The sequence below is a fragment of the Nipponia nippon genome, unplaced genomic scaffold (genome assembly GCF_047370975.1).
Source record: "Nipponia nippon isolate SJK-2023a ecotype South Korea unplaced genomic scaffold, ASM4737097v1 scaffold_3, whole genome shotgun sequence".
In the NCBI taxonomy this organism is placed as follows: Eukaryota; Metazoa; Chordata; class Aves; order Pelecaniformes; family Threskiornithidae; genus Nipponia; species Nipponia nippon.
Genome location: NW_028262347.1, coordinates 103058317 through 103083855, shown reverse-complemented (window position 1 = coordinate 103083855; position 25539 = coordinate 103058317). Strand labels below are relative to the sequence as shown.

The 25539-nt window shown below is 44.8% G+C and overlaps 1 protein-coding gene across 14 annotated transcripts in view; it reads right to left on the bottom strand.

Annotated features, from left to right (window-relative positions):
- CAMK2G (calcium/calmodulin dependent protein kinase II gamma) overlaps positions 1-25539 on the bottom strand; it is a 123622-nt gene that overhangs the window by 64417 nt on the left and 33666 nt on the right. For all 14 annotated transcript variants that reach the window (XR_015706588.1, XM_087766493.1, XM_087766481.1 and 11 more), the window contains exon 3: positions 5726-5785. Coding sequence is in view for 13 of the 14 variants with exons in the window: in XM_087766493.1 (XP_087622619.1) it covers positions 5726-5785 (60 nt within the window). In the remaining variant the exon portion in view is untranslated. The remainder of the gene's footprint in view (positions 1-5725; positions 5786-25539) is intronic.

The following is a 25539-nucleotide window of genomic DNA, read 5'->3' as shown; positions in this document are numbered from 1 at the left end:
GCAGCAGTCAGGAAAAAGCAAGGGCCTGCTTATTAAGAGTAGTATCTCAAAATGAGGAATGAGTGAACCTTAAGTTGTGGCTGATACCACTAAGACAAGAAATCCAGTATTAGGTCTGCAGACACGATCAATGCACCCCGTTTCCCACCCAGGTTAGTTATGAGAGTTGTGGGATTCTCCAGCTGAGCTTCACACCGAAGTACAGCGTCCTTCTTGGTCCTTACAGCAATTCGCACCTTGATCACAAACATCATTTAAGGGCACACAAACCAGAGACCTTTTTCTGTACACATCCATCAAAATCACTCCCACGAGACAGAGGTAGGAGGAGGACAGATCACTTGTCAAAGGAAATAAAACGGAACTGGGTCAAAAGAAATTCTTCTAATTCACAGGAGATTTCTATACCATTTTCTCTCAATTTTAAATAAGGACACATCCAAAATTGTGGTTTATGCTGAGAGAAGCCAACAGATAGAAGTTAAAATAAAAAGAATTCAAGTGCAAGTATATTTTGGAGAAAAAGTCAGGAGTAGGAAAAACCTGAAAAAGCAATAATTCTGATAGATGCTGAGGACAGCATTTCACTACTGCTATAAATTCCCTCAAAGAAATTAACTCTGAAGCAGTTCAGCAAAGGATATGAAGGCAGAAATCAGAAACATAATTTGGCTCTGGCTCTTGGGCTACTACCAGCCTCTCTTAAAATAAGTATTTTTATTATTCTAGACCTAAGTGCACGCAGTTCTTCACAGCAAAGGCTGCCATGAGCTGGGACACAATAACTGACCAGAAGTGCTCAGTTTGAACTATGAACAAAAGATATTCAAGAACTACTTTTGTACAGTTGGGTTAAAAATATCTAAGAAAGAGTACAGATCATCTGGTGACAGATTCAAAGAGGAGGCACATATTTAGACTGGCGTAACAAAGAAAATTTAGAAGGAGAAGGGCAACACCTAACAACACAGTGGACAAAATCCACGCACAGAGCAGACTTCATGGTGCACTGAACAAGCCACAATCCTACTCTTGTAGGACAACACAGGAACGCTAGAGAAGAGTTTTCAAAACTATGAAAGAGGATTTTTATCAATTTTTGCATCATTATTGCTTTGGGAGTCTTAGGACAGGAAAGGTCACGTCCAGCACTGTGCTCAACTTCACATCCACACTGAACAAGCCTGCAGGAAGACACCAGGGTTCCCAGCTCTGTCACTGCTCTAATATTTGATGGGTAGCAGGAAGCATGGGAAAAAACTGAACTCTCCACAAGAGAATCCCTATGTAGTGAATTAATTACAGGACTTAAATATCACTGACTGAAATTAAGTTTACAACTACGCAGAAGACCAAAAGAGTTGTCCAGTAAGCAAGAGTCAATATGCAACACATTGCAAGTTTAGCTCTATAACAAACAGAAGGCAATGGTGATGTTTATTTTATCTTAGCCATTGCAGAAGCTTCAGTGGCACTATCAGGAAAGTGTCTGCAAATGAAGAGTCAGGGCTATGAGTGTACTTATAGAAACTTGCTTCTTTCTTGCAAAGCAGGGAGGAAGGGAGAAGAGAGCCGTATCATTCTCTTCTACGTGCTCCCAAATACATCCATGTCAAATGCCCACAAGATTTATAGATAAGTGAATCGCTGGAACAGTAAGTTGTTCAAGAAGTGGAATTCCCCATAGAGCCATGACTCCTGCCAACTTCCACAGGCATTTTATCTGCTTACAGACAATGGGGTTTTAATGATGTTGCCTTCTGCCTCTCTTTAACACTCCCATATCCTCAGTAATGGGTACAACTTTTTTGCCTTTAAAGCAGGATGGAGTCAACAGATCACTGATTGATCTCTGTCCAATTCTGCTGTATTTGGTGAGCATGGCTGGCAAATGGTTTCTCTGGACCAGAATGCAAAATACTCTAGAAAGTTGTCAGGAGAAAAAAAACAAGTTGAAAGTTACGGGAAGAAGTCCTTCCTCTACTGAACTGAAGTCTGACGTGACCAGCTATAACGTCACATTCAAATGGATGGTTCGCAATGAGAACATGGTACATACCATGAGTAGGAAGTCAGAAAATTGCCTCAAGTCAACTTTCTTCTGTCCAGACAAAAAATGTTACTGCAACACTAAACTCCTAGAAGGATTACTCCACTGTGATTACCTTGGCCATAATGTGCATCTCAAAACAAGCAAAACACCCAATTACAGAGCAATAGCCTATAATTAGGGCTGCGATTTGATGAAGGAATGTTAGGGTAACTCAGAAAGTGGTCATTTCACAAAAAGCAACAGCAAATGGAAATATCACCATTATTTTGTACCTAGAGTAACCTTTATTTTATCATAGTAGCAGCGTTATGGTCAGTGTGTTGCAGTCCAGAATCTCCACAGCAGAATCAACTGTTTTGCAGCAAATGGATAAGAACCACAAATTCAACAAGTTTGCTTTATATCCTGTGTACAGGCAGGAAAGAAAAGCAGCCCACCTCGCAGAGTCCTAACTTTCAATCCTCTGTCCCGGACTCACTCGAGGCTCAGGTCACTGTAGAAGAGCAGGACATGCTGCAACGCAGTTCGCAATAAAAACAGTAACAACACAACTTAATAGGGAAATTAAAGCAAGCAGAATTCTTCAGGATTGGTGCAGTGTTACTAGCATAGCTCACACTGAGGCAACAAACCAAGTATTCATCCAGAAGAGTTTACAACATAGAATGGCAGTAACTAGGTGATTACTAACTGTTAATACACGTTTCAAGGAAAAAAAACCTACCGCTATGTCAGAACAACATGTTTCCCTGCTATGACAACATAACAAGTCCAAGGAATATGGAAGCAGCAATGCATGCAGCATCTGGACTTCAGCAAGGTTTCTGACAGCATCTTACATGCCATTTCCATAAGCAATTTAGAAAAAATGTGTGTTCAGAACTAGCTTACAATGGTGTATACAACTCATTGAAAAAACATACTCAAAATTGATCACTGTCAAACAGAAACAGTGTATCAAGTGATATCTTCAAGAGTTTGTCCAGAGTCCAATGGTATTCAATAGTGTTATTAATTATCTACTTGATGCAATATATGGCATTTTTATTAAAGATCATGTTACTGGGGGGGGGGGAGTTGCAACCCTGTTATACTATCAGAAGATAAATCAAAATGGTCTTGACAAATTTTGGGGGGAACCTACAGAGTGGATTTCTTTCTATTTGCTGTAATAAAGACAAATGGAATATACACTTCGATAGGAATCCTCATCCATACAAGATGGAAAAATTATTTGCTTGCCAGAAGTTCTGCAGAAAATAGTCTGGAGCAATAATGCGTCAGAAAACAAATGTGCATCAATGATGTTTAAATGGCAAGTTTCCCAGGCTGATGTACAAAACGAGTATCTTTGGTAGGACAGGTGAAGCAAGTCTTCCCCCACTAGTCAGCACTGACATGGCCCAAGTTACAATTTCATGTCCTGTTTTGGTCATCACATTTCTAGAAAGATATGAAGCAACTGGAGAGAGTCCAGGGAAGGGAAAGAAGAGAGGGGAAAAAAAAAAACAAAAAAACTGGAGGTCTAGAAAACATGACATATGAGAAAAGATTGAAAGAACTGGGTTTGTTTTGTTTAGTCTGAAGAAAAAGAAGACTAAAAAGAGACATGATAACAGTCTTCAAATATGTAAAAGATTGTTACAAGAAAGAAAAACTACTTTCCACATATACTCCCGATAGAACTAGAAACAACAAGCTAAGATAGCAGCACAGTATGTTTTTTCTAATGTCTAACTGACAGAAAAATTAAACATTTGAAAGATTGCCACTAGGGGCTGTGGAAGCATTAAAGGTTTGTAAGAACAAACATGCCTGGAACCAGCCAGGTATAAAAGGTTGTCACAGGACTGCTGAATGGACCATATGACTTCCTGAGGTCTTATTCAACACACTTTGATTCTGTGTTGTAGGCATAAAACCTAATTCCTTTATTGCTATTTGTGACCACCTGTTGAGTTTAGAATGCCTAGTCTCTTTATCTTAAAAGAAACACTGTTTTCTCTAGGAAGACAAGAAATGCTCTGTAAAAAATGCAAGAACCACTGACATTCCCCCAAACTGTCTTTTCCAAACCACAATACAACAGGAGACAAGCATTGCCACTCATTACAGATGAGTATAGAAGCTGTAGAATTGAACCAGCAATGTCACATGTTTCTGTTTTCGGTGCGGTTTACTTATAAAAGTAGTTTTCCTCTTGTGTATAAAAGATTTACTCTGTGAGAGGCCTGGCAAGAAAAGATGTAAGTAATGATAAAAAGGAGAGATGATGAAATTGAAGTTAAGGCCAAAATAAAAAGTTACATCACCTACTAAACTAAGTGCAACAAGTCTTATGGGGCAAATGAAGCTTGCTCACTAGCTAATGAGTTTTAGTCATTCTGAATATTGCCAAGCAATAAATTTACCGGCCAATATATTCATCAGTGCAAATTACTGTAGAAGGTGGCCGCTGCTCCTCTCCTCGTGCCATAGCTCCCTCCACAACTACACTCAGATGCAACAAAGCTCCTTCTGCTGAAAAGCTGCTACTAAGGTGCTTTGCATTTTGTGAGGTCCCAAGCTTGTGGAAATTGCTTCTTTATCACATATGGAATAGGCTACAGATGCTAGTCCACAGGGTATGCTGTAAGACACCTTTCCTGTCCCAGGTCTTCAGAGGGGAGGAGCAAGTGATTACGAAGCTGAAAGTCAGGAGAGCAGACAGATGCCCTTAAAACGTTATCTACACTGACAGATACGGTTATGCAAAAGAAAGATAAATGTAATGCATCACAGGTTTCCCAGACACGGATATGTAACAGTGGCACTGTTTGAAGGTGGCACTTTGGTATTTCTTAATGTTTTCTTAAATAAATTAACTCAAATTAGATCTTAGCTAGAATCCTAGGGGCTTTGTTTAGTTAAAGATCCTAAAAAGGGGATTATTAATGGTCCAAATCTTTTGCTCAAAGCAACTTCCAGCAATGTGAAATTTCTCTAAAAGAAAACTTAGGATAAACTTCCATGGTGCTTTAGAACTAGATAAAAATCCAAGCCCTCTCTCTATAGTTCAGTAAATAACGTAGTTTCGGTTTGAAGTTGTGCCTTATTTTGCCTCTTCCTGTATTTCCAGACAAAACTATTCCCTTTACTCCATTACTTTTTTTTTTTTTTTTTTTTTTTGACCACTGCCAAAATGGGCAATTTGGTTTTGGTCTCCTGTTTTTAGATTAAGTGGCCACTGTAATAAGAGCAGCTGACATATTAGCCCACCCTCCTTTACCTTTGGGCATGTCACTGAATACAGCATTTAAACAGATATGTCAAAAAGTGCCAAGAAGAGGAAACAGAAGACAGGTGTGGGGAAAACAACACAACAGCTCACTCCCATTGCAGAATGTCAGATGAGCAGACAAGAGTCGTGCATCATCCAAGGAGCAGGGACAGCTCTACATAGGCAAGCAGATGGGAACACAGCACACTTTGGTGAACACCTGGGCCAGGATGCTAAGGAACGGGACAGGGTCATATGCAGAATTTGTCAAAGAGAGAAACTGGGGTGATTTCAACAGGCAAGTTTGACAAGTTGTCGTGAACATTCAGAATACATCTGCTCTCTTACAGCGCGCTAGATGAGACACATCACTCCTCTCTCACCCCCATCCCTCTGAGCCCAAGGAGGTTTACCAATATTTGGATGCTTTAGAAGTCGGCAGATTCGAGCTTCACGTTCCAGTTTCTGGTGATCTGAAAGAGAATAAAAAACAAGGCATTAAGCACCACAACTCTGAACTAAGCTCTTGTTCATATTCAACCGAGAAAGGAACACAGTGACCCAGCAAACATCCAGAGGGCTGGGAATTGCTGGAACACAACTGTCTCCCAAAACCTCACAGCCGTTTCAGGTGAGGGCTATGCAGCTGAGGCTGCAGGAGGGTCTCCGCTTCCTCTACAGAGCTAGCACTAAACTGATATTCTCTCCTTGGATTCAAAGTGAGTAGCAGCAGAGTCAAAGACACCACTCGTCTGTCAGCCTCACAAACACGCAAAGCCACTTGCAGTGACATCCCTTCTGAGACTTACCCCCTTCTCCAAGGCTGGAGAGGAGGAGGAAATGTCTCTGAAGAAACAGCCCACATGAAATGGGAAAAGGACCTGCTTACACTCCAGAGGAACACCGGGGAAGAAGGGCAGAGTAGGAGGGAGAAATACAGAGTTCCTGCTAGTGCACAGCCATCACATGAAGCAGGGAACTCTGCCAGCTCCAGTGAACCGTAAAAGTAACCATACTTCAGTACCCAGGGATGGACTCGCTGGTGAAATGCTGATCAAGCACTTTGAGATCTCCAGGCGAGAAGTTCTGCCCAAATGCTAAGTATGCTTATTTCAGCCCAAAGGCAACATCAGTTTGAATATGACTGTCATCTGGATTAAAGAAAAAATATCAAAGAGTAAAAAATGGTTTGTCCTCTCTAGAAATGCAACATGCGTGAGCGCAAGGAAAGGAGAGGGCACTAGGGCAACTCTGCCCGTCTCAGCCAAGAAGCAGGGGGCCTCTTAGCCACTGAGGCTCAGACAGGAGATTTTTCACTACAGCAATGACTAAGTCCTGAACTTGCACTACAAAGCCCCCATCCTCTCAAGTGAAATGCTCACACTGGACAAGCACAGATTTTACTGAAAGGATCTGAGGGAGGCAAATCTTTTAGGCAGTCCTGGCAGCTGCTAAACTCTAGACTTTTGGGGATGCAGATGCCTAGAAAGAGGCAAAAAGCAAGGATTGCCCTTCCTCCCCAGTCCAGCCATCTAAAGAACATAGCAAGGGGAAGCAGCAGTCCCTGCCTGCTCTTGACATTCCTTCTGTAGCAGATCTTCAGCACACAGGCTTGAAAACACACCTTCTCTGCATCCCCTGTGACACACAAGTCTTCTCCACAGGAGTAAGCAGGACCCTTGGCTGGCTGGGCTACTCAGTAGATCACTGGTAGGAATGCAACATCCTCCGATTTATAGGAAACCCACTGGAGACCCACTTCAACAAAGCCACACTGCACTGTTCTGCCTGAGAACAGCCTGTGCAGCTCCATGGTCTCTGCATGCTCTTCCCTTCCCTTTGTAATGGAAGGCTTTGGGCAACTGTTCTCTTCCCCATGAGCAAAAGACGGAGACCGAGCTCAGCTCAGAACACTTTTCTCTCCCAGGCTGGGAACAGCAGCTCAGTGCACTGCAGGATTTCTGTTGTCTTTCCCACTGCTGAACTGTAGAAAATGTCCCAATTAATATTTTATAGGGCCGAGATGTGCTTACATCCTCATCTGCTACTGTTCAGGGATGGGGGAAGGTAAATTACTCCTTTCATCTCTCCTTCCTTCTCAATCCTGGAAATTCTTGTTGCTGTTGCATATATTGTACGGTTCTATGCCAGAACCACTCTCCAATAAAGTAGCAGGCAGCAAGAAAGCCTGGAGAGCTTCCACGCTCCTGAGGCCTTCGTGCAGTGCAAGCACTTTCTCACCTGCATTGCTGGGGAGGGGTGAGGGTGCCTTGGCTTCCCTTTTAGCAGCATCTCTCACAAATTAAGTTTTGCAAAACACAGTTGCAACGTAATAGACTGTGCTGCATACTCTGCACTCCGGCCAGATTCTCACAGCAGGACAACAGTTTAAGATAAAATATCCATAGCCTGCTTGCACGCCTGGGTCTTGCAAATTCCCTACTTACCCTCCCAGCTCTACTTGGAACTCCTACAGAAGGGGATCCTTCATCCACCCGGATCACATTGCCCTCGTGTGCAGTTACACTTGCTGAGAATCTGTTCTCAAGTACAAGGACACAGGGAAGCAGACAGCAAAAACAGCTGAGCAAAGGGGGAAGAAGAGGTAAGAGCTTACCACGTGCTACTCAGCCACCGAGTCCCGACAGCCAGGACAGACAGCTGACAGGAGCAAGGCTCAAACAAAATGACATAACCATCAAAATGCCATGGGAGATGTAAATCAAGAGCAATTGCTCCCCTGAAATCCTACACCATCGTGCCGAGGGAGGGGAACGGGCAGGGCGGCTAGTGATCATGGGCAGCAGCCACACCAGAACTTGTGACAAGAGGTCATCACCCCACACCCCATCCCTCCAGCACCACACAGCCTGGCCAGAGACCAGAGGAGGAGTACAGTGCTCTGGTCACAAGGTACAGGAAACTATTTCTGGTCAGGGGGAAAGCATACCACACTCTTCTGTCTCCAGGGCAACAAAACAGGCAAACTCAAGCACAACTCACAGAGAGAAAGCACACTCCAGCCCCGGGAGCACCAGCCCGCAGCAGCCAGCCGCCACAACTGAGAGCAGGGAAAGGTCAGGCTGGGTGGGTTTCCTGCTGCAGGTCCTGGAGGATCATGGATCACATTCCGGCAGGATCACCCATCCCATTGCAGGCGGCACCAGAACACAGCCCAACCTGTGACTTGAAAAAGCCCCCCCACCCCATCCCCCAAGAGAGCCCCTTTTTAAATCTTTCTTGATTGCCTGGTGGCCTTTGGCACAGCGTAGGCATTTGACTCTCATTCCAGAGATCAGTGGCAGAGTTGATTTGGTACTTGCAGGGAACAACCCAGTACCTAAATGCATAAGGAATGACCACGAAGCTGCAATTTTTCTACCTTTCTCTGGTCTAACAACAGTTATTCCTGGTAGGAGACAGAAAAAACAAAATTCTCTTGAGTCCAGCAGAGCAGCCAAAGGCTGGAATTTAACACATCTCCTACATGGAGTCTCACCGAACCTTAAAAATGCAAAGTATTCTTAACTGTATTAGAATAATGATGAAAAGATGACATGGGTTCAGATCCCTGCCTTACCAAGAGCTTGCAAAGCAAATTCTTTCTCCTCCCTCTGCACAAAAGAACCAAATTATTTCTGCAAGCCCTCTGTGGAGTCAAGGTGTTTATTCTTAATGCACAGTGGAAGTACACCTCGCAGCTAACAGAAACACAGCAATACATCTGACCTACCTCACAGGATCCCAGGCCTGGGACATTAGGCTTATTTCCCACCTTTCATGAACTATGAAATTCAACGAGCAATTTCCGTAACTTGCCTAAACCAGTATATCCTTTAGAAAACATAAGGGTTCACATTCAAGACTTCAAGTGATAAAGCCATACACCCACAGAAATTACTCCAAATGTTAGTTATCCTTCCTGTTAAAATTTAGCACTGCTGTTCCAAGTCTGAATTCATCTACCTCCTGCTTCCAAATATTGGGTTTCATTAAGCTCTTTTCCTGCTATGTTACAGAGCTGTCTAGCCCTGAACAATAGCTGATGCTTAAAACTTAAGTACAGGATATTACAAACACTCATCTAATATTCATTTACTGTTTTCCAGCCAAAAAAAAGAGAATCTTGCTATTTGAACAATTCTTCTATCTGCAGTCTGAAGCAATGAGTATCTACACAGACAGAAAAGTGCAGTCTATGTAGCTCTTTTCCAGCAAAATTTAAAATGCAAATGCTTAAGGAGATAGTGCTTAAAAGCAGCAGGAGAAAACTTTCTCATGTTTGATACACAAACTAAGGTGTGAATATCTATTTCTCTTTATTAGTCCTTTATATGATACGATTTCTGCATCTCGGTTCAGCATGTGAGACTACATTTAACCCAAGTACCTTTAACATTATTGCCCCGCAAATACTGCGCTAAGTGTCATTCTAGTAACATTAATACCAGTTTTTTTCAGAATATGCCTGATAAGAAACTGCCTGTTGAGAGAACTGGGATTTCTTTGGGTAGGTTTTGATTTGTCTAGGGATTTACTTTAATAGAAAACAAGAATGATTGTGTTAGCATCATTTGTGAGAGTTAAGGACCTGCAAAAATGAAACTGCTTCATTTTATACAAACATGCAGTCCATTCACCGGGACAGGACTGCTCGTGCACAATGGATGGACAGAAGTGACCATGCACAATTAATACTATCACAGCTGTAAGAACCTCTAACTGAGCAGGTTAAAACAAAAAACAACCCTGCCTGAGTACAGAGGATAACAGACGAAAATGATGACAGTTTGGCCTGTTATCACAGGACAATGTGACATAAAAGAAAGGTGTACCCAACAGAAATAAAAAACAAAATGCAGACAGCTTTACTTCATGACAACCTGGCAATCTCCAGCAGGGTGGGGAGTGACCAGTTTTACATTGATGCGCATTTCTTACTCTTTTGTAAGAAAATCCTTTCATCGTCTGACCACTTCAGTCTGTTACCCCAAAGATGCAGTGGCAGAGATGGATGAACAACCTAAGACCCAACTTCTGGGCTCCGTTCTTCTCCAGGGAATCACTTCCCAGTTGTCTACTCTAGCCACTACACGCACGGCTGCTTCACAGGAGGTTTTCCCTCACCAGGTCTTTCTCCTCCAAGGGTACCCGAGGCCCGGAGGAGAACATTTTCAGACACACAGACAGGGCACAGGACATCTACAAATCCCAGCAGTCTAGAGCTGTCAAGTGAGAACATTTACATAACAACAACAACAAAAAAAGATTAAGCAGTCACTGTGCCTAATCAGCCTGTTAGGAAGCTGTGCTGAGGAGAAGGAGCTGCCAGGGAAGCACAGGGAGACCTGTCTGCAGGAGCTGAGGTACACCTGCAAAAGGCAGAATCTGGAGAAAGACACCTGCAACAAATCCGAAAAGGAGATCAGTCCCAAGGAAGCAGGGTGAGGGCCGAACTTGAGCCGGGGAGCAGGAGAAGATGGTTAGGTGTCAGGTGCCGACACTGCCACCCTGCACAGGCAGCACAGCACGAAACCCTCCTGGCTTCGGACATAGCTACAATGCCCTGACTGACTCCCACTCCCAAGAGATGCGGAGAGGGGTTTTGTTTCAGCTGCAGGCAGCTGCCATGCAAACGCGCTTTCCAGCCCGAGTCTTGCCCCAAGCTCCTCAAAGGACCAGCGACCGGGGAGGCTGAAAGAGACTGCCCTTTGCGCCCCATCCCCTCCACCTGCCCAGGGAACACTGACACTTATTGCTCTAGGAACAAACGTCAGCAAAACCTCACCTATTTCAGGTAGTTCCTTCTCCTGGCAAGCAGAAGACAGCATTAAAAACTAATTGAAAGAGTGGACAAAACAGTTATTGAAATAAACCAAACCAAGATTTATCAGTGCAAGTGGTTCATTTCACACCCACCAGAAAATGAGGTGGAAAAAGTTAATTCTACCATACTTTCTTCAACAAGCATTAGAAACACAGCACTTCTTCAAAACGGTTCCACATGCAAAGGAGAACACCCACTGCAGCATTTACTGGCTTACTTTACCAAATTGCAGCTATACTGAGGTCCTGTGGCTAAAGCTCGCTCTTTACTTAGTACACATGCCTTAAGAAAAAAAAAGGGGGGAGGGGGGGGCGTGCAACTTTTAGCAGTGTGGAAGTTTAGCCACCCCAATGGGAAGGCAGATTCTTTCCTAAATGCAGTAAAAAGAAGCAGCAACAAAACTAACACTTAGTTGTGAATCATCTCTGTTTGATGAGAAACTGTGTCACGAAGAAAAAAAAGCCTTGCTCCTCCCTTTACCAATACATAATCTTCCTGCTGGAGCATACTGGAACATACAATCCGGCTGCTCAGTACTACAGTCCACCTGTCTTCCTCCTGTATTAGGACCATGCTCTATTGTTGCTGTTAAAGGAGGCTTGAAGCTATCATTCCTGTGGGAACACATTCTAGATTACATTTCTGAGAATGGGAAGAGTCCGGAAGAGGAATCAAACCCAATGCAATAAATTCAGTTTGATTGCTGTCATCATGCCAATTCCGGGAGATAGTCAATTGGTGCCAGCTGCTGAGATATCATTTGAGTTGCTTCAAGACAGAAATCGAATTTGCATCAAACACATTTTGTAGCGTGAGACTAGTCTGAGCCTTCAGGTTCCTTCATGCTTTTCTTTGCTTGTTTAAATTAAAACTTCCTCTCCGAGACATTCACAGCAAAAGATAGCTAGCTCCCTCATGCAGCACTTCAAACCACAGACTTTCCCCCATATTCTCTTATTTTTCCAACAAGACTGTGCTACAGAACAGCCCAGATCTCTCAGCATTTGCAGCAGGGTGGCACAGGACAGTACGCCACACCACACCACCACTTTACACATGAATACCAGCAAGTCTCAGGTCACCACCATTTCCCCTTCTGCAGAAGTTAGTAGAAACAAACAAAAAAATCACCCTAGGCCTTATGAATGACCAGAGGCCCTCATAGATTCAGCGTATCCTTTCTGACAAAAGCTAACAGCAGATGCCTAAAGAAATATATGAAGAAAATAAGCGTATAACGACACTTCCCAAACCCTCTCCCTCCCTCCCTCCAGCTATTTGCAGCTCAGGACTTTGACGTTTCCGTTTCAGTGTTTCCACATTGCCATTTCAAAGACCAGCCAAAATTAATAAATCTGTAACAGCGTACTACCCCCACTGCAGGCAACATTTCTGAAAGCCAAAGTCTGTTTTCCAGCCCCCCCCGGCACAGAACGACCCCAGTGGCACGACATCCCAAGTGCGAGGGCAGAGGGGCACCCATGCCCTACCGCCACCACCCGCATCTCTGCTGCGGAAACTGCACAAGAGTCGTAAAGTCACCAAGGGGAAGACACGGCTGGAGCAAGAAAGTGAAGATGAAACAGCAAAGTTCCACTTTTCTCACCTGGTAAAAGCTAGAGAAATTAGACAGTAGTGGAATCCTCATAACTTGCGTTCAGCTACTGACAAAGGAGGATTGAAGTGCCAACAGAACACAGGAATCAAATACAAGACTTCTTTCAAGAAATACCGACAGACGTACTTTCTGACAAAGCCTTTCCTCTAGCAAAATCACTAATATTATTACCTTGTAACTATTATTACCTTGTAACAGCCTTTTCCCACGCTCTCCCAACCTCCCAGAAACAAACAACTCCACGCGTAAAAGTGTAATACTACACCTAAAGTACATATACATCTTCAAGACAGCCAGAAAGCTCATGCAGTTGGTAACAAGCTGTGTTTCCACACACTAGTATCTGTGAACCCCTTGGTAACACTGAACTGGAAAACCAAAACAAAAGGAACTAACTGCATGAACTTAGAACAGAGTTTCCACTTTTTTGTTCAAGTAATGCAGAAATTAGACTATTAACATCACAGAGCAGAAGTCACAATGGTTTAAGTAATTATATTTGTATCTCTGATGAGGACCCTGAAGAGTGGGCCAAGGAAATTTATTCTCTTTTTCAGTATTTCATTACCTTGTACTTACTTCGCAAAGATAATCTAATTGAAGGCAGATATGAACATGTGTACAGCAGTGGCAAAAGAAAAGAAGGTACTAAAAATACCTAAAAGAGATGGATCTTTTAAAAAAGTCATAGTGTGCACCTTTGCCATTGCAGTTTCTACGCTTGGTGTCATTCAAAGCTGCCTTTTCTTTTCACATGCATATTTTTCAGTTTATCAGCAAACAACTTGTCCAATATTTTTCGTCGTGTTATCCAGCAGGTGGACTTGGTAAGGGAAGGAGAATTCCTGTCCTCTTGCTTTCAGCGGGAATGCATACCCTGAGTATTACCTATTGCAGACACTATAAAGCAAAAGAAAAGCAACCTGATGTGCACACATTAAGAGGAAGCGGGGAGCTTGGGCTCTCACAGACACCAGCAACTTTCCAGAACTTCAAGAGTCCAAGGAGGTCAAATTACTGTATCAGTGCAGGCTCACAGCTATAGGTGAGAATCATCTCAGTCACGACTAACGATGTGAACACACAGCCGTTAAGCGTGCTCCAGCCTGACATGCCATTCCTTGCCTACAAAGGCACCAATAAGCCACTATTCAGCTTAGGTTCTTGCCTACAGCAGATCCCATGGTTTGACCAAAGCCAGCACTGCAAAGCAACATGAAATCTGAATGCATGTGCATGCACCAGTATATAGAAAGGGAAGGAGCAAGCAGCCCAGCCATCCACTGTAGGCATAGTGCTTGGCTTCCCATTTGAGATCAACTCAGAATCTGGGCAAGGGACCTCCTTCTGAGTTTGCTACAGCACTCAGAGCAGGATTTTGTAAACGCCTTGACGAGACATCCCTCCACAGCATCCACTGCCCCCTCCCCACCTAACCCATCCTTCCCTACAAGCCACAGGCCCCCAGAGCCCCTGCTCTTCAGCCTGTTTCAAAAGCTGTTCCCAGTCTTATTCAGCCAAAAGCAATGGGCCAAGTAGAGCCCAGTGGATTCAGCCTGAAGCCTCGGTGTCAGTGCAGCCACTGAAAAATGAGCCAGCACCATGACTGCATTAGGAGGGTGGAGGATATCTGCCTACAGAACAACTAACATAGGCCAAAGCACCATTCAGGCCCCAGTCAAAGTCTTCAATAAGCTCTGCCATGACATGCAGAAACACAAGGAAAGCCGGCGCTGCAGTGGGAGGTACTGGGAACCATTCCTGCAGCAGCGCATTGTAGCTCCCCTCTGAAGCAATACATCCTCCAGCGGACAACAACAAAAACACAGCCACCTTCCTCCTGACCTGAAGCAATGGAGATCACCAACCACAAACACTGACGGGCAGATGTAAGCACAGCAAAGAGCAGGAATTCTTTTACCTCATTTTATCTGCTGTGGCCAGGAGGCGTTAACTGCACCGGCCACAGTCCTGACACAGGAAGAAATGTGGTGTAATTGTACTCCCCCTAAGAATGGTGCAACTGCCGTGCTGTCCAGCCTGGCGGTGTATTTACTCGAAGGTCCCCAACAGGTTTGTGATGAGCACAACGGCGTATTTTAGCTCTCCTTGGGCACATCGGGTTAGTGTAATTTCAAAAGCTTAAGAGAGCCTACATCCCAGAGAAAGGAAGAACTGTGGAATACAAACACAACTAGCAAAAAGAATGAAGTTTTCAAACCAGTAGATGCTGAGCTCCACAGCTTTGAATGGTCAAACAACTTCCCCTTTCTTGCACCAAAACAGCAAAAATGAGTACAACTCTCTGTTGCAGTCACTTCAGACCTCATACCCTGTAAGATCACCTTCAGTTCAGAGCACTTGTTTAGCCTAACTCTCAAAATATAGCCCCCCAGACCACCTGCACCCCACCCCTCCATCAGAGCCCTCCCTTTCCTTCCCCCTGCCCCACATGCAGCACCCCCCACCTCCTTCCCCCAGCAGAGCTGCGGTTCAGTACGTTTCCCTCCATTTTGCCTCCTGCAGCTCACATTTTTCTCTGCGGCCCCACATCCTGCAGCACACATTCCCCCAAGCCCATGTCCTGCAGCACCCTGTCCCCCCAGCTTTGGGCAACTCAGCAGGGAGACATACCCCTTCCCTTCCCTGGCAGCCCCCAGCTGCACACAGGGCAGCCCCAGTCCAGCCTTCCCATCCCTGGTTTCCCATCTGCAATGGCACCATTTTTTTTTAAACTGCATTTTACAAGTAAATCACGTGCTCAGCTGCTAGTTTGGGTGCAGAGCCAAGAAACACGCCAGTGCATGGGGGAGGGGAGCTGATGTATTTTTTTGTTTCATGTGACCAGCTTACCAGCAACTTCACTGAGACCAAGAGCAGAATCTGCCCCGCATCCCTCCTTCACCACCAACCCCTTCCCCCAGACACTCTCACAGCAGAGACATGAAGCAAATGCACAACCGGAGAGTCCGGCATCTCATGTGACTACAATCTCATGTGACTACAGCCAACCTTGAAGTCAGAGAAGAGATGAGACACCAGCCTTCCACCTCAGCTGATCGTCAGAAGGCTTACGTGCAAGGACCTGATCTTTCCTATAAAACAGCGATGGGTCGTGGAAAACTGGTGGCAGGAAAAATTAAAAATTACAGTATTAAAGGTAGGGCAGAGGGGAGGAGCATGCTCTGCTGCTCAGGTGTTGGGGTGATTCCTCCTACCCCGCTGGAAGCATGAGAGCCCCAAGAAATGCTGCAGCACAAACATCTGATGTCCTGACACGGCAACTCAAGAGCCCATCTGCATCTCTGAGCACGAAGTTGGGGGTGGTGTTAGAGACAGCATGCTGTGGTCTCCCACGAACAGAAAGGCAGAAATTGTGGGTTAGGGGATTAAGAGGCAGGAGGTTGCAGTTACAATACTAACTTAGAGACACACACACGTAACTACATTTTTTTGGTTAGAAAGTTGGGGGGAGGGGAGTGTTTCAGATCTAAGAGGCTGGCTGTAGAATGTGTGTTTAAATAAACAGCATCCCAACATGCTTTCGCAGAGATTAAGGGACAAGTGATTTTTGAAATAAACGTACAGTCTAAATTTTAGAGGGGTTCCACATAGTTTCTGCAATGAGATGGGCAGGACAATATGCACAGCAGTGTCTCTTAGCTCACACAGAGCTGTGCAACGATGTTTTTCTTAGGTGCCCTGCACTTAGCTCTCTTTAATTGTCCTTAGAGCTGCAGACCACAAGCAGAGATTTTTGGGAAATGGAAATTCTGGCAAATTTCTAGATAGATACTTAAATGGCAGGAAAAAAATGACGTTGGAAAACAAACACAAAGTCCTCATAGAAGAACAACTACTTCCATAGCATCTTTTGTCAGAGAATCTCTAGGTGTGTAACAAACATTTACTATGCAGCCTGAACCCCCCCCCCCCCCCCAAGGGGTTTTTCCCTGTCTTTAAAGAGATGGAGGAGAAAAGCAGAGGTACTGAAACCAGAGACCACGCCAGGGACATATCTCTCAAACTCAGATCTTTGGAATTTGAGCCTCTCACTATCACGTTTTTCATCCTTCTGAAGAAAGAGAAATGAAGATAGAAACAATGCAGTTCAAATCTAATGGATTTTGAGTAGTCTCTCAAAGCAAAAACTGATAAGGGCAGCATTAGCACTGCTGTGATACCTCATCATATCTCACTCTGGGAAGCAAGAAATCCTACCTCAATGCAACACTAGGACCTAATGGATTTTTACTATAAGGTCCAGTGTTCAAAACTGAAAACAAAAAATTAAAAAAAATTTTAAAAACAACGTTTAGCCTGTTTGGGTGGAACTGCCACCTGACAAAGCCTGTGTCACACTTGACAAAAGCACAGCCTGAAAACAGCTTCCTTTATATGGAAGCTCCAGACCTGGCCTGTCTGGTGAGCACAGCAGCTTGAAAGTAGTTGCCCTGCCCCATCACCAGGCCTGCTTTCAGATTTCCAAGGAAAAAGGCACTTGACTTGCATCTTTTCCAAAAAAGCAGCTGTTATGCTACAGTTTTGATTTATTCTCTGGCTAAATTTATTTCTTGTTTTGATGAATGTTTAATGCTCCTGGCTAGATCAGTTTAGATCTTGTTTGCCTGGGGGCATTTAATGTTGCTACATTACTGTAATACTAATTTTAATGCCATCTACAGCTTCCCCCCCCCCCCCAAGGCTTTTGCTATTGTTGGGATCTAAATTATGTGGTGCATTTTGGCATTGAATTCTACAGCACCGTATCAAGATGACAGACACTTACCGAATCTCAAGAGATAGCCATTCGCTGATTAACAGACAACATACCCAGAACAGCAATCCTCACTGATTAAGTCCACCCCATACATTGATCAACAAACAAAGACTGAGGACAAGGGGTTGAAACTGTAGCTCTCATGTTATCTCAAAGCCTACAGATCTGCAAATTGCTGCCTATCCCAAGCAAAAAATGAGAGACGAAAGGGAGGTATGTCAGAAGGAGAAAGAAAACGCAGTGAAACAGTTATTAAAGCACTAACACTGATATCTACAATGCAACTTTCTCTCTTGAGATTGGGTTTTAATGGGGTGGCGGTTAAGAAGTAGAGCCAACATGTCTTAAGACTAAACCCTCCTTTTTATACAGAACACACAAATGAGGAATAGCGGCAGAGAAAGCTTCTCCCATGCTACCCACCAGATAGCCTCAGCTCTGACCTAAAAGGAGCACTTCCACCCTACAAACGTTACTTCGACGCACGGAAGTTGACTTTCAAACCAAGAAAAAGACAGCAGAGCATGGTCTCCTATGGCCAGCGCCTGAGAAGCCTCTGCAGTCCCAGACGAGCTCTGTGGAGCACAAAGGCAGGATCCAGACTGCAGCACCCCCTGTTAAAAGAGGCTCCCCAACAGCCACCATTCCCAGCAGACAGCATGCTAAAAAAAAAAAGTCTAAAAGTCTCCTTATGCTTCCTTTTTTGGCATTTCTACCTGGACAACTGGTCCAGCCAGATGAGACTTGGGACCCTGCTCATCCTGTCACCAAAACTGCTATGTCCATTTCAAGGTGAATGCTAGCAAAAGTGATCCCTGCTCCTTCCTCAGCCTCCCTCCTCTTCTTCAGTTCTTCTGTAAAGCAGTGTATCCAAATACCGCAGTCCTTCAGCACGGCAGGCAGAGGACAACTACAGACATCTGAATACAGTATATTGTGAAGATATTGCTGCAGCCCCAGCGTAGAAATACATAGCTCACACAGCTCACTGGAAAGCTGAGGAACATGAGAAACCAGAAGTACAGTCCTTCACCCCCCCCACCCCCCCAAAAAATATTCATCTGCACTGTAGGACTGGTCTCTGCAGCAAAAAGAAGTTCCCAGGTCCCATGACCCAGCAGGGCAGGCAGCACTGTTCAGGGCTTAGGGACAGCGAGTCTCCCAAGCTGCTTATATCCAACACAGCCAGGATCTGAAGCGACAGCAGCCAGCGGGCAGGAAGGCCTAGAAAGCATGTCCTCCAGGCCCTAGTAAATGCAAGCATAAAATGTGCTTCTAAAAGAAAAACAGTAACAGCACTCGTAGCCAGAACACAGACAGGAGACAAAGATGACTAAAGAAGTGTCCAGAGGGAAGCCAAAGCCACAAGAAAAAGTATGAAGCATGGGAAGGACAAAGCACCCACCAAAAAGAGCAGTGCAAGGAAAATGGGATAACTTGAGAAGAGAAAGCCCAGCTCAGAGACGAGACTCATTGGCCTTGGTGAAAGGGAGCAAAGGACAGCATGGTGGCTGCCCAGGGCAGGCCTTTCTCCTTCATGGGCCATAGCCCTCAGCAGCAGCCTGGAGCATTACTGACCATGTCACCCACAGTTCAACAGAAAGTAAGCCTGGTAACCTCTGACAAGTTTACCAACTGTTGTGATCACAAAGTAATCAGTTTTCTGTTTTACAATTATTTAAAGAATTTCCTGTACTTCACAGTGTCCCCACATTCATTCTTCCACCATGCCATGAAACGTGTTCAGCTGGAGCAAAGCCACCAGACCCTCCAGTCACCACAGCCAAGGTGGCACCCAGAGAGGGCATTCAGCCTAACAACATCAGCCACCATCCAAAACGGTGACAATGCTGTTGTCTGATGAGCTTAGGAAGTTTCTGCCTCCAGCCCATCTGCTTGTTCTCACCTCCTCAACCCAGTCCAGTGCCAGATCAGCTGTTTGGGTGGCAGCCCTATGAGCAGGGAAGGAGAACAGAGGCAGAAAAGGCAATTTTAAGTCTTCTCTGAAGTCAGCTGAGCTTCCAAAGCAGTTGATAAAATTAACAACCTTAACAGAAACTGCCCACTGCAAACAGCAACCAAATAAAGCTGCTAGTTCCCAAATGGCTGATGACCAAGCCACAGCTGCGACGGGAGGAGGAGAGGGGGAGAGCGTGCATGAATCCTTGAGTGAGTCACTCGCTCCCTGCATCCCTGCTGGCCTAGATAAATGCTGCTGCCAGTCAATGATGGGTGCCGCAAACCAGCTCTTAAGCCCACAGCATCCCTGTTGCTCATCTCCTGGCAGGCACAGAGCTCACACTGAACAATGCAATCTCTGTGCAAATGCGCAAGCAGAAGAGGTAGTCACAAACAGCCATTAGGTCTCTGAGGTTCCTGTACGGCTCCAATAGACTTGTGTATCTTCTTGTCCTTGCTCCTGCTTTCTAAAGTCCCCCCTCAAGGGCTGGGATCTCAGGCAGGTGAGGATGCAATATAAAGCTCCTCCTTTTAGATGAAGGAAAGATGGAAAAAAATGTGAAAGCAGGTAGATAATAAAATAAAAATAGTGATGAAGACACTGTGTAGGAAGTTGCTCCTCATCCCTGTACTGGCATTAGTTTGTTTACAGTGCTGGCTGCTCACTTGTACCATCTGAGCAATGAGTTCTGATGGATCGCATCAGGACTGCCCTACCTCAATGCTGAAGTTCAGGAAAAAGGCAGCAGTAAGCCTGCTAACTACCCAAACCACAAAATGCATTGGAATTTAGAGAAAATCATATTAAGTCTAAATCACATGTGTAACATCTCCCCTACAAATGCACCATGGACAGGGAACTGGTTTAAAATAGACACTCCAGCTAGTTAGATGTCTACAACACAAAATAAAGCCTCAAGTGCTGTAATACTGAGGCACCACAGCTGCAAATCCTGCAGTAAAGTCACTCAGTGTTTTAAGAATGGAGGCTTTTAAGTAAGTCCTGTAGTGCCTAATGCAATCCCTATGGGAGAGATATTAAAGTTTTAACTATCTTCACCCATCGAGTATGTGACAGATTTCTTTCCCCCAGTTTCATAAGTGTACAAACACACCAGAAGGAACAAGGAGAGAAAAGGAAAAGAACCTTGAAGGAACAGAGAGAGTCTCCATTTTCTGCATCTGCAATGCTGGTGTACATGCTGGATGCTGAGGATTTCAGCAACAGAAGCTGGCTAGCTGATATTCACACCAAGAAGAAAGGCTGCAAACTCTAAGTTTCAGGCTAATCATGTTAAATTTTGCAATTTGTAAATTCCGCCTTCTATGTCACACAGCTCTGAAAACTTCCCCCACGACTCTTAGTTGTAAAATGACAAAACACACAGGACCCTGGGTAAAACATGTCTGTTCTCAAGCACTGGCTTCTCCTCCAAACCGTTATCGTAAGTAGTTCAGTGAATGCAAAGAAATAAAAGAACAGCTTCTCCTTTGCCTAATCCATCTATTCCTCTGGACTGAAGACGTATCTTACAGTGGTTTTCCCCATTCCCTACCACAAAAAAACCCCATCATTTAAGATGCACCTGCAAAGCTTCCTTGTCTATAACTTTTAAGACATGAGATAGAAGGATTACAGTGTTGTCACACATGGTTAAAAGCAAGGAATATGCACAGAAGAGAGAGCAGCACAAGGCAGAAAGTAAGATGCTGCCTAGGGCACCTGTCTCAACCAAGAGTATGGTAACAGCAAATCCTACCAGGTATACATACATGCAATAGCTTCATAAAGGGTCACTGGTATAACTAAATATCAAGGAAAGGTCAACAGTTTAAACTACTTCTGCAGTCTTTCTATACCCCCCTAGACAGGCAAGATTGCTTGAATGCTTTGATGCCAAGTTTCCCTAAGGAAACTGCAGCCAAAACAAGCATTATCTGAACTCATTTACTGCAATACTAACAAGCGAAGAGGAAAGAGATTATAATTTCTGCAGCCTTCAGACCAGCACAGCTCACACTGAGAACGAAAGCAAGAGAATGAATGAAACAGAGTGGTCGAGACATGAAATGCTGCTTACCCTACCCTAAGAAAGGCAAAGCGAATTGACTACGCTAGTCACAAGAGTAACTTGTGCAGTCACTGTGCAGTCTCCAGCTGGGTACTCCAGCCCACTGATTCTCCTGAAGCACCCGATGCTGCTACCCCTTCCAAGCGACTGTCTGGCTAGCAATGCCCACGTGCCAAAAGCCAGGCCAGCCCAAGACATGATGTATTCATGTGGCCTCTAAAGTCTCCTGAAAATGTGAAGATGTCCCGCCTTAAAAAGTCCTGTCTCCCACTCAGCTCGGGCAAAGGTATCCTAAAACACAGCAAATCCCCGCTGTAAAAGAAAGTGGTTCAGGGGCTAAACAAAATATGGAGAGCCAGAGGAAAGCAGCTTCCCATTCTACTGCACTCCAAAATATCACATAGAAACACAGCAATGGACAAATCAAACCACTGGACTTGGAGACCTGGGAAGAATTCTTTATTTGCTTCTATGGACTTGGTCCATCCAATAACACTCTAGTGTAATCTCTGCTTAACTTCCCTGAGCATCTGGCTCCTGAGCACAGAATATACGTCATATGCCCCAGTGTTTATACATGTGTGCTAGAGGCAGATTTATATCAACTGGCTCAGGTCCTGCTTGTGCAATCGATCACCCTTTGTCGTATTTGAAAGTGGCATTTCTTTAGCCAAACTCTGGGACCTGGGGCAAGAGATTCCTCACCGAGCTGTCAGGGAGCCCAAGAACCCAGAGGTAAAAGGCCTCTGGGAGGAAGAAGTCACTGGAATTGTTGAGCCTCTGCAGAACAGAGCAGGGGTCTATGTTCTCTGGAGAAAGAAACATTTTTAGGAGGAACAGCTTGATGCTGTTCTGCTACTAGCAATTATGCTAGGTTTTAAACAGCAAATATGTTTCCTTTTAGTGACCAGAGTTTGATTTAATGTCCGATTCCAACACAGATTTATCGCTTTTGAAGTCCAAGTTTCCCTCCTACACGCCTCCCATCTCATCACACTTGTAGACTTCCTCCCTACTTCACATTTTAGCTAATAGATTTCTGCTTTTAAATAAAACAATTTTTCATTTTGAAACATAAACTGAAAAGGCCTATAGAAGAAAACGCATACTTTGGCTCTTTATAGTAAAGTCAGCAAGTAACTTCATATAAATCTTAATTCAGAGGGTACCCGAAAGACAGCTGAGGGTCACTGCTGATGACCTGTGGAAGTCAGGCAGACACATGGCACTTGGCTATCTCCACTTCTGCAAGCACCCAGGAGACCTGTGAGTGCAAGTGTAGGCAAAAGCAAGCAGCCGCCCTGCCACAGGAGTAGCAACTAAGGGCAGCTATAAGCTGGATATAAAGAGGGGGTGGGGAAAGGCTGCAGTGAAGACCTGGTGTCACACCAGGACAGGCAGGGAGAGCGACTGAAGAGAACAGGTCATGATCTGGCTGGGGGGAAGGGCAGGATGGGAGCTGTAGAGCGAGAGAGAAAATGAGGCACCCTCCTGCCAGACAAAGGACTAAAAAAAAAAAATATAAATTGAAGAAGTAAAAAAGACAATTTCTTGAAAATTGTCTTTTGTAACATTGCAGTGACATGTAAACTACTGCTCTAGCAGCCACAGAAATGCCAGATGAATGTGACAGAGGCTGGTTTGCATAGAGAGGGAAGGAGGAAGATGCACTTGATGGCATCCTCCAAAGAGGACATGTGGTCTCACCCAGTACTGCTCTCCTTTGCTCCCTCCAGGAGGTTCACAAGGCAGAGCTGGAAGGACAATATTTGATGGCAGTAAGACACTCTTGCCTGTCCTTGCTGCCCTGAAAATAGCAATATATTTGAGGTGCAAAACAAACTGACCAAACTTACAAGCCGTTTTCTAGATTTCTTTTTAGAAAAGGTCAATGTGACAAGCTCAGACAGGCCTTTATGGAATCTGCTTGCCAAATCCAAGACAGCACTTGAGCATTCTTGTTCAAGTCCCTTACGGATCTGTCTCTGATGATGAATAACCTTTGGGACCATGGAAGCAATTCACAGAGCAGGATTCAGCAAACTTCTGTTAGAATTTTTCTATTTGATATACCATTTCCATATAAAACTAAGCTTTCTATTGAATTACAAGTCCTGCTTTTTAATAATGCACTTGCCAAACATGTGAGTAGTATCTCCGTACACATCTTGGCAAATACTGTTTCTGGTTCTTTTGGGTAGCTTGTTAGCATACTGTGTGTATCTGCAAGAGCTAGACAGCATGGCACTAGAACAATAAGCTTTCTCCAAGAGCTTTTAGCAAGCCCACAAGCTTCCTAACCTGCAGGCTGGAAGCTGTGTGTTGGTAAGGTGCCAAGAGGAAAATGGGATGCCCCTTCCCAGGGGCCAGATGCACAATCAGAAGCAAGCATCTGAGCACGGCCCAAACGTACACAACTAATGGCACACTGTCAAAGGTTTTATCAAAAAAGTTAAAGCAAGGCTTGATTCTCCTGCATTGTAAATGTGACAGAGGTTCCAGTATGAGAAGCAAAGATCAGCGTATGGAACAGGAGATCGCTTTAGGACTGTGCCATGACCCTAACAAAAATGAATACAGAAATTACCATCTTGAATTAAGTTTCACATACGGAAAAGGGGCAATAAGCTGCCTTTTGTAAAAGCTCTCCACCCCCTGCTACACCACAGATAACAGTGAAATAAAACAAGAGGAAAAAGATCCCATCAGCAGCCTTGCTCTGAGCAACCGCTTTTATTTTAGCGAGCCAGGAGGGGAAGGGGGGGAAAAAAAAAAACACCTTCATTAGTCACTGATAGGATAAGTTGTATTTACAAAGAGTGCATTAGTCATCCACTGGTTTTGCTCCAGCGGGAGCAGAGGAGGGCTCTGTCTTTCCGGCTTCCACGGGGAGACAAGGCCTCTGTGCCCAAAAGCGCAGCCGCTGCACACTTCATTCCAAAAAGCGCTCATGACGGCACGAGGTCCCTCCATCCCTCCACCCAGGCACTGCCTTCTGCTCTCTGACAGACACCGACTAGGAAGACACAGGTGGAAAACAGATCCTTCTGATTAGTATTGGCCTACACTGCTTCTCAGGGCTTCATCTATTAAACACACATCAAAACAGCACTGCCAGCTCTGGTGGGAGGAAGACGCAGGAAAATACTGAGGCTGCAGCTTCTCTAGTAGCTGTCACTGCTCACACGAAAGCTCATCCACAAAAGAAGATAAGAGTGCAAGACAAGCAATTCAGAGGTATTGCAAGGACAACCGCTCCTCTTTTCCTCCCTAAAGTCGCAGCATGCTGCCAGAAGTCTAAAATACAGAGAGACTCGACCCTAGTCAGTGCAGTTTGAAGTGTCTGGACTACAATGTACTTCTGCACAGCTTCTGTGCGTGCCCCAGCTCTCTGAGCACACCTCATCCCCAGCAGTCAGACACAAATTGTCTCTTCCCGCACGCCTCCTCCCCATGGGCTGGCTATGGCCATCGGGAAACGCTGCGGCAAGCAGGACCTGCCCCTCGGTATGGAGGGAGCATCGAGGAAACTCAGGTGCTGCAGAGAGGTTCACAGGCTAGGGAGGTGGAGGGTCTGCCAGGCTGGGGAATGCAACACTTGTCACAGAATAAATATGCTGTCCCTTCAAATGCTGAGCTGTTATCAACTCTTCAAGAGTTTCTGAACTGCAGGGAAGCTGCCTCCAGTTCTTCTGAGAAATTCTGGGAAGTTCTCGAACCCCTGAGAAGAGGGCTGCCAGCTTAGTGCGTGTTTTACTGTGACTGGCCTACAAATCTATTAATTCCTGTTAAAAAAATAAAACAAAATCAAACCTGTAACCACACTCATGTCTGCCTTGCTAACAGTGATTTTACTGCCTCCTCCCCCTACCCAGCCACTCATTCATCTTCACAAAAAATAGCAAAGGGATTACGCAGATGTTGCTTTGCTATCCTGACCTTCTTAACCTATGCCCACGTGCCACCAGTGA